The 19,750-nt window shown below is 39.3% G+C and overlaps 1 protein-coding gene across 12 annotated transcripts in view; it reads left to right on the top strand.

Moving 5' to 3' along the window:
• ERC1 (ELKS/RAB6-interacting/CAST family member 1) overlaps positions 1 to 19,750 on the top strand; it is a 178,889-nt gene that overhangs the window by 43,187 nt on the left and 115,952 nt on the right. For all 12 annotated transcript variants that reach the window (XM_079992268.1, XM_079992274.1, XM_079992264.1 and 9 more), the window contains 2 exons: positions 556 to 723; positions 16,621 to 16,788. In XM_079992268.1, the coding sequence (XP_079848394.1) occupies positions 556 to 723; positions 16,621 to 16,788 (336 nt within the window). The remainder of the gene's footprint in view (positions 1 to 555; positions 724 to 16,620; positions 16,789 to 19,750) is intronic.

Below are 19,750 nucleotides of genomic sequence, written 5' to 3'. Positions count from 1 at the left end.
TCAATTTTCAAATGCATATTTTTTTCACATCTTTGCTAAAATATTTTCCTCAGTCATACATAATTGCAACACAGAGAAACACAGGTATTAAGTAGTAGGAATGTAGGCCAGAAACAAAATGATATTGGCACTCTTCAACAAAGCAGAACAGCTCCTTTTTAAAATCAATGTTTTTTGCTTCTGCAATTCACTGCCAAGTGCTTTAAAAAGCTTAGGCAAAAACTGATTGGCTTACTATTTGGCCTATTATTTGTTCTTTCAGTTCTTGGTTCATCAGCAATTGTTGGGCCTCTGCCTGAAGTTGAATGTAGTAGTGGAATAATATGCATATTGGCTACAGTCCAGTTCTATTTTCATTTTACAACATTATTTTAAGACTGTACTTGCACAGGCGCATGCGCTTAGTGAAGTTTACTGTCCTTTCCGATTTCCTGAGCCAGCTTGGTGCCATGCCTTTGTGATAGCTGGAAATATTTCCGTAAATAGTTCTGTTTACTTTGACAGATTAATGTACAGTTTGATAACCTGTATTTTTCTCTTTGGTTCCTTCTTTAGATTGGTCAGGTGAAACAGGAACTGTCACGCAAAGACACAGAGCTGTTGGCCTTACAGACAAAATTGGAAACCCTCACAAACCAATTTTCCGATAGCAAGCAACACATTGATGTTCTCAAGGAGTCCCTCACAGCTAAAGAGCAGAGAGCTGCCATTCTGCAAACAGAGGTGAAGGGCACAATCTTGAATTATTGCTGTTTGCTAACTATAAAGGGGGCCTTTTGAATTCAGGGATAAAATTCAGAAATGTAATGCTATGGAGCTCTTGAACATAGTATGACAACTTTCCTCTGTTTAGAGAAGTCTAAGCCTGATTTCTATGTATCAGAAATCAGAGTGTGACAGTTATGTTTTTCACCTTAATTTCCACTGTAACAACTGCTGCATTAAAGAGGTAAGTTAATTCCCCTTCTTATAAGCGCATAGAAAACTTAATGTTCAAGGATATCTTCAGGCACTTAGCAAATATATTTCTTTTACTTAACAGAACTTAAGCATTGCAAAAAAGGGCATAAATGAGGTTAATAGCATAATAAACTTTATAAATTGCTGCTATTACAATTCTCAAATATTGATTATTGATGCTGAACTGAGAAACCCCAATTAGATCATAATTGTCTGAATCGGCAAGGCTAAAATAGGGCAGCAAATAAAAGGTTAGCTGGACCTCCCAAAATGAAAGGGGCTCAAAGGAAGGGATATTTACTCCCAATTTTTCATTTCTAACCTTTCACAATTATCAAAGATTTCACCATTTTGAATACTGTGGTGTCATCCACAAACTTGTGAAGTCCTAACTAGGTCATTTGTGAATACATAAGCCCGCAACTTATGCACATTTAACTTGTGCACATTCAGCTTTACATGCTTAGAATTTTTTTTAATGGAAAGCGGGCAGGAATCGGGGGGGGGGGGAGAGACTTTGGCAATCCCACCCACATTTGCACCCAATGTGTTTTGACTATACACAGTTTTGGCTTTAGGCATGATCCCCAGAACATAACCCCAGCATAAATTATAAGCTTACCGTAAACCCCCCCCCCCAAAATCCTGGTTCTGTTACAGCTCCTTGGAAAAACTCAGCTGCCACTCTCCAATGTGCCCATTTCCCATTCTTTAACTAAATACAAATCCATAAAATATGTCCTGTTATCAGACTTGATTAACTGAGTCCCCAGTTGACAAGGGTTTGCTAAGCAGCTTCAGAGTCTATTTTCAAATCCTGGTAGAAAGTTATAGTTACAAACAGAAGGGAAAAGCTAGCATTCCAGTGGCTTTTAGTTTGGTTACATTATTGTTATCTGCTCGTATTGGTGCATTTGTATATATTTGTTATGCTTACAGCCTAAATGTATGTTCTGCAGACCATACTTTCTGAAAATAGCAGTCCTGTTCTATAGACCACACCTTCTGAAATGCATATATTTAAAGGTGTGATAACTTCTTAAAATGTTGAACTATGCAACTCCTTTTGTTCAATCACAATTAACATAGTCTGGAAGGTTTTCGAGTGTAAGCATATGGAGCTGTTTTGTATGAACACGTAGTTTTATTGCTTCTATTTGGATAAATAAATATGTTAGCCATAAGAGGGCGCCAGTGTATTGGTTATTATAACACAGTACTTCACATTAGTTCCTAATGTTCATCAGAATGAACTAACTAGTTAGTGGCAGATGTTTATATTAAGAGGAAGATGAAAAAGTATGGCATAATTTATATGAATATTTCAAGCTTCATCAGAAAGCCTTTTATTAGTGAGTATTTTCTTAACCATGCACAATAAAATTGGTGTTAACCTTGTGCGCTGTATTAACAAAATTGTTGAGTGATATGGCTTCCTCAATAACTCTTCTATTTTGCATTTGTTACAGAAGAGTTGTTAAAAGTATAAACATTAGAGTGCTTCTATAAATTTTGCTTTATACCCTGTCTCAAAATACCATAATGCTTGCTTCATGTGGGATTAATTTGACTCTCAGTACTCAGTGCATTGCCCTTATAAATATTTGACTGACATAACACTCGGTAATATTACAATAGACTGTTCTACTGGATTACAATTTAGCATCCTTTTCTGGATTGCTTTGGAGAGAAGGCAGGGCAATCTTTAGGCAATGCTTTACTGCAGGAGTGAGGAACTGGCAATCCGCAGACCAGTCCTGTGCACAAAAACCTTTCAGACCCAATTGCCAACCTCTGAGCTCTCCGCCACTCTTCTCAGCCAATGGCAGGCCAGCAAAGATGTCCTCTTCTAAAACAGCTGCTTGGACCAGTAGTAGATAAAGCAGGTTAGAAGAACCTGTCTGAACCTTCCCAATTTCCAGTGCTTGCAGTGTTCCATCCACCTCGACTTTCAGGTACTGCTTAAAATCTTGGTTCAAAGGCTTCTCTCCTCTTGCCTTTCCCATTTCCCCAGTGAGACCAAAATGTTACAATAAAGGTAGTAAAGTAGCTGTATAGGACACCTGCAAAATGCAGTACAGTGAAACTTCTGTAAATGTGCTTGTTCAATGTGCATCCTGTGTGCTGAATTTCATTTCTCTAACTTTAGTTGTATGCACAGTGAAAACATTACAGAATACGATGGTAAGACTGCAAATGTTTTTGCTTCTATTAGCCTAGTTTTGTTAATGACCTGAATGTATCGCTTCAGTGTCAGTAAAACTGGCACCTATAATAAGCATGAAATTATCTTAAAAATTGGTGCTCTGAGAATTAAGGTTTCCTGTTTTTCTGTCATATGGATATTTGTACCCTAAAAGTTAGAAGGAAGTTAGAGCGGAAGAAAGGAATCTAACCCAAAACACCATCTGACAGTATTAACAAATGCTCATGTTAAATCATTTAAAACAATAATCCATGTATACATTCACTGAACATTTTTTTTAGTTTGAAATGCAATAACATTGTAGCAGCACACTTTTTTTTTAACTAGACCGCATGACCAACAGATAGTATTAATAAGTGATGCATATTCTTTGCCAAGGAAACCAAATGTATGTGGGGGGGTGGGGGGTGTCCAATATACTGCTGAATATGTATAGTTTAATCAATCCACAAGCAAGCTCTAGATTTTGCCAAAAGTTCCAATTACTGTAAGGACTGGAGTGAATGAAAATCATGAAGTAGAAAGTGGAAGGTTGCCAATTTATAACACATTACCAGTAGACTGGTTGTTGTTGTTGTTTAGTCGTTTAGTCGTGTCCGACTCTTCGTGACCCCATGGACCAGAGCACGCAAGGCACTCCTGTCTTCCACTGCCTCCTGCAGTTTCGTCAAACTCATGCTGGTAGCTTCGAGAACACTGTCCAACCATCTTGTCCTCTGTCGTCCCCTTCTCCTTGTGCCCTCAATCTTTCCCAACATCAGGGTCTTTTTCAGGGAGTCTTCTCTTCTCATGAGGTGGCCAAAGTATTGGAGCCTCAGCTTCAGGATCTGTCCTTCCAGTGAGCAATCAGGATCAGTAGACTGGTAGTTGGTATCAAATAGGAATTGTTTTCTAGTAGCCAAAACCCAGGGTTGACAGGTCTTCAGACACAAAAAGGCCAAAAGAGCTGCTTTTGAGAAGTTATTTATTTTTTATATGGTTTTATATGTTCAGTAATAACCGGCCATGCAGCAGCTTTCTTACTTCTTATACTCCAGAAAAGTCATCACAGAGGACAGTCACATTTTTTTCAAAATAAAAGAGTTGAATGTCTATTGAGCACACATACTTAGTCTATAAGCCTATTTAAATTGTTATAACAATAGTCATTCAGTGCATAGAACTGACCACAAGTCCTACATGGTGGTATCCCAATCAATAATTTCATGGGGTCTGAAAATATAAAGAGGGGGCAGCTATACACCATTGCTAAATGGTGTCCCTGGGTACTGCCACCTTGATCTTTATTTATAAAGCTGTTGTAGGAACATGAGTGTTGGGAGTTAGGAGGGAGAAGCCTCACTTTTACCAGAATAACTCTCCAAATTCCAAGCTCTTTTAAAAATGGTGTGCCTGTATTTTTCAGCCTTTTCTCTACAGTTATGCAGGCATGAAATATTTGTTTCCTTCGTTGAAAAGTGTAACATATTTGAGGCAACTGTTCCACTTTGATGCGTGTAACAAATAACTGTGGGTTTTTTGTTTTTAGTAAAAGCATGAAGCTATGGAGATACCACTCTCTCTTTTTAATTGTCCACAGACATGTTGATATAAGAAATTTGCTTTAATTCAGTTCAGTTATTTTAAAGATGTACCATGGAAACCTGGTACATCTATCTTCTCTATTTAAAGCATCTGAATCCAAGGCTTGGCAGTTGACATCTGTAATACTGGGTCTGAAATGCAAAATGACCTTGTTTATCCTAAGGGCAGGTAGGTGGAGAGGATGTTGAGGTTAGTTTCAATATGTAAAGGAATCTTTATAAATAGTTGTAGAAACTTAAAATATTTTTGTAAATAAAGCAAAATAAAAAGCAACATTTATTTTGGAATAAAATGCTTCATCCATATACAATTTTATTACTATCCCACTGAGTCCTTTTGCTTGGCTCAGCGTTGGCAAGCATATGGCTAATTCAGTCTCTTGAAATATGGGTCTCCACCACCACCGTAATGTCTAAGTTACTTGGTCCTTTGACCTTCCCTATACCAACCCAGTGCCAAATGAGGAAATTTGTATGCAATAGAGAACTGAATCCAACACCCAAGAGGTTTGTTATTTACCTTGACTTTACTAAGCTATTTGAGGCTCTTGCCATGTAAGAATTTATATGTATTCCACATGATTTTCATATTTTCCAGTTCTGATCCTCTGTACACCTAGTATGGGAACAGTTTTCAGACACCTATTAGGGACATTTTGACATGCATTAAGCTTGTCTTATTGAAAACTCAGAACACAGATTTATGAACAAATGTTTTTTGCCTGAAATAGTCGTTAGAGCACACAAAAAGGACAAAGTGAGACAAACAACAATCTGACTTTTCTCCTGAGCTGAGCTCTCTAGTTGGCTGAACTGCAACAATGGCATGTAAGCTTAGAGGTCAGAACAGACAGAACTCTGGGTTTAGTTTATTAATATTAGCTTATCTGATTTCTCAGTATTCTCACTTAAAGCACACCAGGATAGCATTGAGGAGAGGGAGTTGGAATGCTGACTGGTGAGGAAACTGATTAATTGTGGGAGAGACAAACTAAATCAGCGAAGAGAGATGATCTCACAGCAGCTGTTGTGACCAGAGTACTCTTCGTGGCCCTTTTTCAGGCATCCAGCCCCACAGCACCAGGGAAAGGATGAGAAAGATGGGTATTGTCCTGGTCACACCCAGACCCATGAGGATGAGTGACTGGATTTTTAGTTCTTTATTGGCAAAGCACTCGGGTACATCAGCTCCTAAGTTGCATGGGATATACACACCACTCGCCACTAACTTGCTGTCTAGGCAAGCTCCCTCCACAGCCCTGTGCCCTGTCTCGGACAGTGGGAGCAGCAGCAGGGCCTCACCCCTCTCTGCTTTCTTAAGCCCCCTTGTCTGATGTGATGCATGCAAACACCTGATGGCTCCTCCTTAATGGCAACTCCAACTGCTCTCATCCTTCATACCCCTCTTTGAGCATGGAGACAGCAGAGGGGCAAATGGAGGAGTTTGCAAAGGCCTGACTCTCCCTGGGGCTGTTGCTGGCTTTCCAGACTCTGAGACCTCCTGCAACTGCTCCTCCACATCCTTTCCCCTTGTGTCTTGCCACCCAGTCTCCTCTTCTGCTGGCGACTGCCTTACAGGTGGCTCCGAACCCCACAAATCACTGGCCCATTTCCCTGGATCCTCTTCCTCCCCACTTGCCTCCTCTGCCCATTCCTCAGGTTCCTGCCCATCCCTGACAGATATAAACAAACAGCTCTGTCCTTCCTTGGTCAGTGGAGGATCCTGGAGGAGTTCCATCAGCCATAAATATTTTTAGGCCATGCTGCTGCTCTGTAATTAAACATAAATCAATATCATAAAAGAAAGAAGGCCAGCTTTTGGTTAAAATAACTTTCCTAGTCAAAACTAGGAAGGCTGTTTCTTTGGAATAGCTTTTTGAGTACTGAGAAAGTTACACAATGACTTTGTTGAAGTTGGCACTAACCTGCTTGCCACAGAACTTGAGTGTTGGCATTCTGTGTGAGGCATCCATAAAATGTGTTGCTGTGTATAAGCAAGTGCATAATTTCTGCCCGCAAGAACAGGGTTAACATGATGTCTCTATGCCTTGCCAGCTCTTAACAAATTTTGCTGAAAGCACATTCTGTAGTTTCTAAGATGAGACCTCATACAAAAATAAAACCAGGAGTTTTAGCCATCCCAAATATTAAATCAATATTGAGTTCAAAGTATATTGCTATTGCAGATATGGATGTTTATTCATATACTTAAATTGACTTCTTCGACTGGAATTAGGTATAAATTAAAATGCTGGTTTGGGGGAGAGGGGAAATAATTCCTAACAATGAAAATGATTTTTTCCCCTAGGATCCAAAGTATGCTTGATATAAAGTTCTGGACATTCCTTCTGTAAGGCACCAAGTGTCTCAAACACAAGGCTCTGGTAGCAGGGCTCTGGCATCTAACTCCCTAGACACTAAGGGCAATTTGGAGATTAACTGTTGTTCTGCAGCACAGCTGTTGCAGGTGGTTAGAGGGTGTGCTACAACTTTCTGAGCCAACAGTTCCAGGAAACCACAGGAGGGCAGAGTGTTCCATCCTGCTTACAGGCATCTGGGTAGCCACTATGGGAACAAGATGCTGGATTACATGGGCCCATGGCCTGATCCAGGAGGCTTTCCTTATGTAAGTGACAGTGTTGCAAGTTGCCAGGCTTTCTTCATATGCCTGCTTTATTTAACATTGCTCCTTACTTTGAGCAACTCGTTGCTCAGTGCTGGTTTGACTGCTACAGAATGTCTAGAAGCCAGCATGGATGTGCAGGACAGCTGACACACCTTAATTTTTTTATTTTATTTTTTGAGAAGATAAATGGTAGCTGTTAATCATGTTCCATTCTCCTGGACAGATGGTCCACCTTGATAGGTGAGTTTTTCAGGAAGCTAGATCAGCATCTTAATTTCTCAAGGCATCAACCAACCTTGAGTGCCTTTGAAGTAGGTTTTTTAAAATCAGATATTGCTTAGGTTTGGCCCTCAGACCAGCCTTCAGATCAGCTGGGAGCAGGCTGAAGAATATGGTAGTGGAGAAATACATGTTTTTCATAGCCAGAAAAGAACCTGCTCTCCATTTGGGCAAATTGATTATTTGTAATTATGGCTGATGCCTCCTAATATTTCTAACAAAAGAAGTTTTATTTCTGGACCTGGTCTCATTTCTTAAGGCAAATTTATTCTTGATTTGGCCAATTAGGATCCTTTAAAAAAAAAGGAGGAACAGCCCATTAAAGGAAAAACCTAGAGCATCAGCTGCAGTTAACTCATTGTCTGATTAAACAGCTTTTCTGTATTTTGAATTGACCAAGTTTCCTTTAACATCTTGAGCTTGCACAGAGGGAGCCAAAGATTCAGAATGCAGCCAGCTTACTCACCGTGACTGATGGCCTTGTAATGAATTCAGCTAATAAGACCAAATCTGATACTGTCAAATAGGATTAACAGCCACGTTAGCTAGCTTGAACTGTTTCTGAAAGCCAAACCGATAAGGGTCAGTGGGTTTCTTTTGGGATCGTGAATGGCCTGGTGTTGTCACTCTTACTCTGCAGTGGTCTTCCAGGTTGTTCTTTTCTTTCTGGTGGCCATCTTGCCTAGTCGGAATTAGTGTTCAAACTGTTCTCATTCCTGCTACCATCCCCCCATTGATTTTGGAACATACATAGGCTGAGAAAACAGAACAAAATATTCTGCAAATTATCAGAGCTGCTAGAGTATTTGTGAACTTTACATTATGTCACTTCAATTCTGCTGTTTTAATCCTTGTTCTCTAAAATGTCAGTAGAAACTTGGTGAGAGGGCATACTGACTACTAGATAGTGATGCACAGTAGTGTTGTCTTTTTTTGTTTTGTTTTTTGTGGTGGGGTGTTGCTTTTCCTTCTTGGACTTGATACAGTAATATCATTTGCCCACACTCATTCAGTGTTAGCCTTGTCTCTCCCATTCATTTTTCCCCACTGTCAAAATGCAACCTGCAAGCTTCTTGGATCAGTGACATTTTGCTTAGGTTGTAAAGCACTATGTATAGTGGTGGACACACCTACGTGAATTTATGTGGGATTATGTGCTTTCATTTTTTTTCAATGATATCTTTTTGAAAAATAAAAAGCCTACTTGCCAGCTGCTTTGTGTGTTTAGAATTAATTTAGATTAGAGTATTTAGGTCCATTATTAGTAATGGCATATTCATTTATTAGAATCGTTGATGGCCATACTTTCCCCCCCTGAATCCTAATACTTCAAACATCCCTTTCAGTATCAGTCTGACCCAGATGCTCACTCAGCTGTGGGGTTAGAACTTGTGTAGTGTAGCAGCCTACAGATATATCTTTATAGATACACATTTTGCTGAACTTGTACTGCAACTTGCCACATAGGTGATGTTTGGGGAGACAAAAGGAAGGGATCATGTATTATTTATTTATTTATCTTTAATTTCCCAGGAAAATGTATACTGATCAAAGGGGCTGGGGAATCACAGGAGTTGAAGTTGTGAAACTCAGAACACCAGGCGGTTCAAAAGACACAGGAGTAATGGTCTTTGGAGCTGCTTCTCGCATTACTTTTTTTTACACCAGGATATATACCACAGTGCAAGATATCTGTGTTTGGATTATGTTAATGGCATATTAACATTTTTTACCTCTTTTTTTAACTTTTTGGCTCGGTTTCAAGATGGCGCCGAGGTAAGACGCTCTTATCGGAGCTCAAAGAGATCTTTTAACTAAATGTTGCCGGCTCTCCTCCCTTTTGGATTCTATTTCCTTTCATTATTTTGCTGTGCGTTTGAACATTTTATCTTATCTTATCCTCCTCGGTGCCGGGACTTAATGAAGTTAAAGAAGTTTTAACGAAGGCTCTCAGACATTCCCTCTCGAGCACTAAGGCACTCCCTCCCAGTTACTCGTTACTTACTTCGCAGCAGTCCAGCTAGGACCGAATGAGAATTGAACGAGATTGTGACCAGAGAACTTTAGCACTTTATCATTCTATTTAGAAGTCTGATCTCATTGATTTAAGAATCTAGTAATGAGAAGAGGCAAAAGACCCAGGTGCCTTGATATAGAAACTGACACAGAGCCCTCTGGTTTTAAACAGAGTAATCTAGATAATTACCTGCTACCTCAAAAACAGCACGTATCTCCTCCCAAAACCTTCCTCAACTCCTTACATGGAAAGACAATTGAAGAGATATCCCTAGGAGTAAATGAGGACAAGGCTACTACTCCCATAACCGAGGCACAAGCACTAATTGATAGAAAGGTGGAGCTGCTGGAGGAATGCTGCCTATTGACTGCTCAAACAGTTCAAAAAATCTTTGAACAATTACAAAACATCTCCAAGAAGCTGGATAACCCAGATGAAAGGAGGCAACTCACTCCCTTTTTGCCATCCTTAACAACCCCTGGAAATAAACAGAACAAATACAAATTTATACCTCTAAATCAGTCAAAAATCAGAGGAAGCCCCCCTCACTCAATCAACCTGATACTGAGGCCATGTGAGATTGTTCTCCACATTTTTCCATATAGAGGACCCCTACCTTACTGGGAGTCATCTTTCTGGGCCAGACACCATCTAAATCTGCTCCTTGGTTCTGAGGGCGGAAGCATTGACTTAAAAGCAGTCAAGAGGCTCACTAACGACGGATATTCCAAAAAAGTACTACTAAGATTTGGTAGTCATAGAATCCCAACTAAAATCTTAAGGGTAAAGGCTCATTTAGCCCAGAAAGGAATTTTTCCGCGCCGACATTTTGAAGATATATCACCCAGACCATTGTTTGCATCTAAAAGACAGAATAAGATGAACAAGGCCATTCCACCAGAAGCCGACATCTCCCCTACCCCCGTGGAAGAACCCAGTAGATGGGAGAAACCGCAGTCAGCTACCCGGAAAATTATGCAAGAAAAATCCAAGCTCCCAAACCATGCGACTGTAGCATCAAATAACAACCTCGCCCTTGACACAATAGACTGGACAGTCCCAGAAGAAGAAGATCTGCTGAGTAATTTTGCCAAGCTACCAGATAAAGAACAAATAAACATACTCAGTAAATTGACGAAACTACAGGCCAGATTGACCGAAATTCACCGACAAGGTCAACAAAATGCAGTAGATACAATACACAATCAAACTTTACACTTGCCAGCCTTTTCCCCAAAATGCATAGTCAAAAAGAGAGCTGCAAATGGAACTTTCAAATGTATAGATGCAGAGCTACAAATCCAGCCGCCTTTAGAATATGAAACGGCAAGGAAAAACTCCAGTAATGAGACTACAAACTCCTGGCTGAGATATCAAATACTAGCTCCAAACGAAATAGGTACCCCTTATTTAAGTACCACAAAGGACTCTAACTTTGCCGAACAAAAGATGACCTCCAACAGACCTGACACACCGAGCTCAACACCTAATGAGGCCAAAGAAATGGAAGTAGAGACTAAAAACAGTCCTACTGTCCATAATAGCCCACCAACCACAGAAATCTCTCAGGAACAAGGAACAGTTAAGGAAGAAAATCAAGAAAGGGAGGAAATTCTAATTTCCCGCACTTCAAAAAAGAATCTAAAAGATCCACCATTACGTCCCCCACCGAAAGCAGCGACAAATGGCTGTATCTGCACAAGAAAAAATTCCTCGCTGGACTTAATGACAGAACTAGAATGACTAAATGCTGTCAACCAGCCACCAACCCAAAAACGGATCCTACGCCTGTTGTCCTGGAATATCGCAGGGTGGGGAAACAAAGACGGAGACCCAGACCTAATGAACTTCTTTAAGGATTTTGAACTAATACTCCTACAAGAAACATGGTCAACTAGAGATATTAAAATTAACGGATTCATCTCCTATACGAAACCCGCATTGAAAACAAACACGAAGGGCCGGCCGAAAGCAGGGTTCTGTTGTATGATCAAAGACAACTTAGGGTTTGAAATCAAGCAACTAGAAATATGTTTACCACTTGCACAAGCTCTACTTTTAACCCAAAAAAAAGACTCTTTGCTACTTGTAAATGTCTATATCCCCCCAACCAAAAACAACATCAGTAGTGAAAATTGGTCACAACTAACCTTTTATATAGAAAATCTGTCCGATAAATACCCAAATGCCTCACTGATAATAGCAGGTGATTTTAATGCCAGAGTGGGAACCAACAATGAACAACTATGTAGCAAACTAAATTGGAATACTGATAATGATATCGCACATGCCCTGAAAATAGGACGATTCTCCAGAGACAGGGTTGTTAACAACGAAGGCTTACGCCTACTTGAATTATGTAACAACTTTAATTTGCAGATTGTGAACGGTTCAACAAATGGCGATAGAAGCGGGGAGTTTACATACTTCTCCCCCCGAGGATGCAGTGTCATCGACTATATTCTTGTCCCTTATAATATTATAAATTCGATCATGGACCTCAAAATTGGAACGCGCACTGAAAGCGATCATCAGCCATTATTGCTGTCTATTAGCTTAAAGGACGAAACCAAAATAACTAAGCACAATATCATAGAACCTTCTCAATACAAACAAATGACCCAATTAAAATGGTCCCAGGAAATGAGTGCAGAAGTGGGGCATAAACTTACAGCTAACCTGAGAAAACAAGTATTATTCAACTTAAAGACCACTAATTCCTACTGTGATATTCCTAAAATTTATAATGAAATCTTCCAAATGCTTGTAGAGCTTAGTACTCCACCTAAAGTTTGGGAACTTAAATATAGCGCTAGCCCTTGGTTTGATGATGAATGTTTCCAGCTAAAAAGAAAACTGCGCCAAACATTTAAAAATAATCGCACTAAACTAGAGCCCTCTTATCTTGATGAAAAAAGAAAATACCATTATATTCTGGCCGAAAAGAAACAGAAATACGCAACCCAAAAATGGCTACAATTATTCGACTCAATTCAGAGTAAAAACAACAAAGCGTTCTGGAGCCTAGTGTACGGAGGACTGAAAGCCGAAAATCAACTAACTCTGCCACCAATTGCAGAATCCAAATGGTCCCAATACTTTACATCTGTATTTAACAATCTACACGGTGAACTTAAAGGAAATGAAACCATTAAAAATAAAATTAATAAACTCCAGGAGTGGCCAAGGGTAGAGGAAGAGGAAATTAGAGAGATAGTTAAAAACTTCAAATCGGGGAAATCTCCTGGGCCAGACGGTCTACCAATAGAACTATTTAAGACCTATATAGATTGGTGGGCAGAACCCTTAGCTCAATTGTTTACTCTTATAGATAAATATGGGACCATACCTGAGATATGGTTAAGATCAATAATTATTCCAATCTTTAAAAATGGCGACCCAAAAGAACCAAGGAATTATAGACCGATAAGCCTACTATCAGTGATAGGGAAAATCTACGCTAAGCACCTCTTATCTAAACTTCTTACCTGGATGAAAAATCTAAATTTACCAGGGAAAGAACAAATAGGTTTCTCCAAAGGTTGCTCTACTCTAGACCACTGTCTTACACTTATGCATCTGGTTGAAAAATACAGATCCCAAAGGCAATCTAAGATATACGCTGCTTTTGTAGATTTTCGTGGTGCATTCGACTCAATTGACCGCCCAAAGTTGTGGAGGAAACTCACAGAATTAAAAATTGATCAGCGCTTATTGATTCTAATGCAAAATCTACATTCTTCCAATACCTGTCAAGTCAAACTTAACACCAAAGGTCACCTCTCCTCAGACATCCCAAACTCGAAAGGGGTAAAACAAGGGTGTATTCTTGCCCCCTTTCTATTTAATTTATTTTTATCAGACTTGCCAGATTACCTTCAAAAAACAGAATCACATGCCCCTAAACTCAATCAGAAACCAGTTCCTCTCTTATTATACGCAGACGATGCTGTCTTACTATCACTAACGAGCCTGGGTCTGAAACGTCTTATATCTTCACTGATCCTTTACTGCGAATGTAACAAACTCTCTATAAATTATGAGAAGACAAAAATTTTGGTCTTCTCGAATGGTTGGAAATTAGAGAAATGGAAAATAAGAGGGCAAGAAATCCAACAAGTAAAAATCCATAGATATCTGGGAATCTTATTCCAGAGCAACTTAGGGTGGGCAACCCATCGCACAAATGCCATAAAACAGGCAAAGTGCATCTCATCAGCAGTTGCCCGTTTTTATTATCAGAAAGGTAATCAATTTATTCCTGCGGCCAATCAGATATTTCAAGCAAAAGTGCAATCCCAGATATTCTATGGTATCCCGCTATGGGTCCAAGCATATAACAGTGATATAAAAAAGATTCACTCCAGCTTTTTGAGACGTATTCTTGGACTCCCTCTTATGATCAAATATGAAACAATGTGTGCAGAAATAGGCATACACACAATGGAATACTGGGCATGGTCCACCTCAATAAAGTATTGGTTACGCTGCCATTTTCGCTGCCCTCCATCAAGTCTGCTCGCTGATTTGCTCAAAGACCCTTATAAATCAAGATGGTATCAGCACCTTGAAAAAAAATTTGAATCTTTAGGCATCGAGCTGGAGCTCCTGTACAATTCTAATGAGCAATATATTCTCCATAATATCCTAACTAGACTAAAGGATGTCGAGAGACAAAATATTATGGCAGCTGTAAACAAAATTTGCTCCCCCAGATTCTACGATTTAAATATCTTAGATTGCAGAGCCAATTACGTCTCTAAATTAATAATCCCAGCCCAACGTAGGGCTTTTATGCTGGCCCGTTTGAATGTTTTTCCCTCAGCATTTGTCTGGGGAAGATATCAAAACATTCCCAGAAGCAAGAGATTCTGCAGATGTTCTATGAATGTCCCGGACACTGTAGAGCATATCCTCTTTCATTGCCCATTGTACAGTACGCTCCGTCAACGCGTGCTGTCCCCCCTTTCGGGTGGTCTGGAACCCCAGCAAGCTGAATGTGTGGGACTCTACCTATCCGACGCTGACCAAAGGGTAACGGCGGGGGTAGCCGAGTTTTTGGCAGCAGTCCTCCAAGGAGCAGGTTAACAAGGAAAACCACTGATTCTATATGTATATATTTATATTTGTATGTAGCCAACTCCTGCCTTTTTATATATATCTCAAGGCTTTTATATGTTATTTTCCCTTTATGGTTTTACCTGCATAATGCCTAATAAAGGTTTGATGATAAGTAAGTAAGATTTTGGAACATACATAGGCTGAGAAAACAGAACAAAATATTCTGCAAATTATCAGAGCTGCTAGAGTATTTGTGAACTTTACATTATGTCACTTCAATTCTGCTGTTTTAATCCTTGTTCTCTAAAATGTCAGTAGAAACTTGGTGAGAGGGCATACTGACTACTAGATAGTGATGCACAGTAGTGTTGTCTTTTTTTGTTTTGTTTTTTGTGGTGGGGTGTTGCTTTTCCTTCTTGGACTTGATACAGTAATATCATTTGCCCACACTCATTCAGTGTTAGCCTTGTCTCTCCCATTCATTTTTCCCCACTGTCAAAATGCAACCTGCAAGCTTCTTGGATCAGTGACATTTTGCTTAGGTTGTAAAGCACTATGTATAGTGGTGGACACACCTACGTGAATTTATGTGGGATTATGTGCTTTCATTTTTTTTCAATGATATCTTTTTGAAAAATAAAAAGCCTACTTGCCAGCTGCTTTGTGTGTTTAGAATTAATTTAGATTAGAGTATTTAGGTCCATTATTAGTAATGGCATATTCATTTATTAGAATCGTTGATGGCCATACTTTCCCCCCCTGAATCCTAATACTTCAAACATCCCTTTCAGTATCAGTCTGACCCAGATGCTCACTCAGCTGTGGGGTTAGAACTTGTGTAGTGTAGCAGCCTACAGATATATCTTTATAGATACACATTTTGCTGAACTTGTACTGCAACTTGCCACATAGGTGATGTTTGGGGAGACAAAAGGAAGGGATCATGTATTATTTATTTATTTATCTTTAATTTCCCAGGAAAATGTATACTGATCAAAGGGGCTGGGGAATCACAGGAGTTGAAGTTGTGAAACTCAGAACACCAGGCGGTTCAAAAGACACAGGAGTAATGGTCTTTGGAGCTGCTTCTCGCATTACTTTTTTTACACCAGGATATATACCACAGTGCAAGATATCTGTGTTTGGATTATGTTAATGGCATATTAACATTTTTTACCTCTTTTTTTAACTTTTTAATAACATATTTAGATTTAAATTGCCAGCAATTGTCAGCAAAATACAAGGAAGCATAGGACGTGTCCTTTTCAGATTAGCCTTTGAAAAGTGGCAGATTAAGCATACATTTACCAGGCCCAATGTATTCAAAGCTTGCATATATATTGTATTTGGTAGTCCATGATGAAATACAAAAAGTTAGATGAAATATATCCCTAAAGCAATTCATTATTTATTATTATTATTATTATTATTAATTGTATTTCATGCCTGCCCTTCACCAGAAGGTTCCAGGGCAGGTTACAGATGATAAAAACACAATTGAAACAGTAAAAAAACCCACCCACCTATTAACCGCAAATCAGTAATTCATACAATACATTACAGCAAAGCCACCTAAATCAGTTTTTCAGTTTATAAAGACCAGGGTAAAGAGCTGTGTCTTCAGCTACCAACTGCTTAAACAACCAGATAACAGGTCAGCTGTTTTATTGGAAAGTGCAAATCTGCTTTTTCAACTGCTTTCTACTTTCTACTATAAATTTAGCATTTTTTTATTCAAGATTTATGTTTGATGGGAAGCAGAGAGAAATAAACTTGTGAGCTGAATCTGGTAATACAGTTCAATTCTTTGTCAGCAGAGTTTTCCCTTTTTTAAAGGCTGTCTTGCTTGAAGGTAATTGGAAGTCTTGTTTCTTTTGACTGATTTCAGGTGGATGCTCTCCGGTTACGTCTAGAAGAGAAAGAGACCATGTTGAATAAAAAGACTAAGCAAATTCAGGAGATGGCTGAAGAGAAAGGAACTCAAGCTGGAGAGATTCATGATCTCAAAGATATGCTGGATGTGAAAGAACGCAAGGTTAATGTTCTTCAGAAAAAGGTAGGCCAGCCAGGTATACAAAGTTCTGCACTCCAACCCTTTTTGTCCGAAAGTGGTAATACCAACAGCTACAAAAGTCTCGTTTACTGAGGATTGTGGTTCAGCGTTCTGTTGCAGTGGGAGGTTTGGTAATGATAAACCTGAACAGAGTTTTAAAATTAGCAGAAAAACAAGACTGTGTTGATCAAAAGATCTTTCACTGTGTTTCTAATGCTACATTAGTCTTTGCAATGACTGGAATGTTAAATATCATACGTACTCTCTTGTATAGCGAGTGGTGGAGTCTGCATAAGTTCCTAGAATGGCTGTGTGATTGATACGAACAAATAATATGATAGTCAGGGAAGTGACCGTTGGTGATTACGCCTGTACGTCATACGCTAGTGCAATCACACACCTGGGTTCTGTAGCTATGCAGAACAATATCTGGCTACATTCTAGATCTTTAGCTATGGAAGTGTTGGCCCATAACTCCTATTCTTGAGCCTGCCCCTCAATCTGGATGTGCCTGAAGGGGCAGGGTGGGTACTTTCCTGCTCAGATCTGTCATAACCATCATGACTGGAGCAGATTTGAGAAGGTTGGTTTCTTTTTCCTCCTGGAAAAACGAGTCCTCATTATTAAGAATGCCTTTAGTTTACTCTCATTTCAAAATAGATTGGCTTTACCTAACATTTTTCTTTTTTGATAACTTAAGTTTCACACGCTACAAATGATGACAATCAGTGCCAACTGGCAAAACAAAATAAAAAAATTCCTTCCAGTAGCACCTTAAAGACCAACTAAGTTAGTTCTTGGTATGAGCTTTCGTGTGCATGCACACTTCTTCAGATACACTGAAACAGAAGTCACCAGACCCTTCTATATAGTGAGAATGTGGGGAGGGGTATTACTCAGAAGGGTGGTGGGATTGGGTGATTGGCAGATAGCTGTGATGAGCCTGTTGACGACTCTTAACGACTGCAATAGGTCTTACAGGAAAAAGCAAGGGGTGAGAAGGTGAAAAATGGCTTTGTCATGTATAATGAGATAAGAATCCAATGTCTTTGTTCAGACCAGGCCTCTCCATGGTTTTAAGTTTGGTAATAAGTTGCAATTCAGCAGCTTCTCTTTCCAGCCTTGGGACACTCTTTTAACCAACACGGCTACCTATCTGTAACTAGTGCCATCTGGGTGAGGAGCACAAGTAGACTCATTCATGTGTGGCCAGAAGTTTGCATAACAGTAATATGACCCTTCCCAACTTGATGCCTTCCTTCTGTTTTAGACTGGAACTCCCAGCAGCTCAGTATGGCAGCCTTTTGTGTGTGACTCAGAACTTTCGGGGTGCACCTTGAAGGGGTGGCAGTGGACTTCTCTGAGCCCCTGTAGAGAAGCCCCTCTAATATTTAGAGTGGTGCAAAGCTGCTTGTAGAATGCATTCCCACAGTTGCTCGTGAATTTCTATGTCCATAGGCTGCTATTGACATAGGGTGCCATGCTTGTAAGGAACATCAATGGAAGCATTGGGCCAGATCAAATTGCATGCTGCCTCATAGAAGATGCTCTGTGGGAATGTATGATTTGGAGTGTCCCAAGGCTTTTTGTGGAGTGACCATCTTTATCTCAAAGCAGGCAGAACTTTGGAGAAGTCACCCGTCTATCTTTATTCAATTTAATTACAAGACAGTTACAAAATGGCAACATTAAAAATGCTTAAACCCATCAATTTTCCATATTAATCCACACACAACATTCTTGCAGTAAAAGCAATTTTAAAGAAGTTTTTATTACAATTTCTGAACAATAAAATTAAAGTAATAGGTGAATGGCATCTACGCCTGGTGACATGTCAGTTTTCTAATCTGTCTATAAGACCTGGAAGATTACTTTATATATATATACAGAGAGAGAGAGATTGATTCCATGCAGTTTGCACTAGTCAAAGTTAAAATGATCATTCTCTTCGCAGAAAAGAGCTCGGAATGGTCTTTAATATTCGTAATTCAGTGGACAGTGTAATATATGTGCTTTTAAAGGTTCAGTGCTTGTTATACTAGGATTGATGTCTCCCCCCTCACCCACCCTCTCTCCCAGCACACATAAACACTTATGTGTTTTTCAGCTTAATTTCCTGTATAAGATAAATTAAATGGGACAATAGTAACTGGCTGGACATTCCTTGCATGAAATTAGCATAAAAGCCATCCTCTCAAGGGTTCCCCTGAGGTTTCATGTTACAGTGTATTTCTTGACTTTGTAACAATTTACTGACTTGGAAAATGTAATTGAATGTTTGAATTAAAGCCTCTTTGAGAACCTGTGTTAAAGTTGTACAGCTTCCTGCTTGACTGACTTGCTGCTGCAGATGCCAGGATCATTCCCTTTCTATCTGGCTCCAAAGACACTTCAAATTAATTTTTATTCTCCCTTGGCAATATCTGTAATGTAGGCCATCTGATTAAAGATGTACAGCCTAAAGTAAATCTTGTTGAATTCACTGTAACTTAGTAACATGTGCATGTAGCTACAAATTAGCTACAAGATGGTTAACTATTAACCTATTTTAATTAATAAATAAAATACTGCAGCATTTTATCAGGCTTAACTGCCACACTTACATAACACACTGTGTTTACTGAAATACTGTTCATGGTGCTCTTGAAGCTGCAAGGATGATACTTGATGAGTTTGCAATTGATGTGTGTGCTGCAACCAGAGCAGATATTCATATAAACTTTTGAACACTTGATGCAGAGATGTGGAAGAATGGAAACGATTCGTAGTATAGATTAGAAGGGTAAATGCAATTTTATTAGCATATTTCCTTACGATACTGTATGTACAGATTTCTGCTAGGGGTGCCTACTTTGAATTGTTTTAAAATTTACTGGATGTCATTTTCTGTGTTCTTCTGAATGGTACATTGCCTTCCACACATATCTCAAGAGAATCATTCAGTAATGCAGGGTAGCATAAAAAA

This window comes from Podarcis cretensis, assembly GCF_951804945.1.
Source record: "Podarcis cretensis genome assembly, chromosome: 10".
Taxonomy (NCBI): domain Eukaryota; kingdom Metazoa; phylum Chordata; class Lepidosauria; order Squamata; family Lacertidae; genus Podarcis; species Podarcis cretensis.
This window is presented reverse-complemented; position numbering and strand designations above follow the sequence as displayed.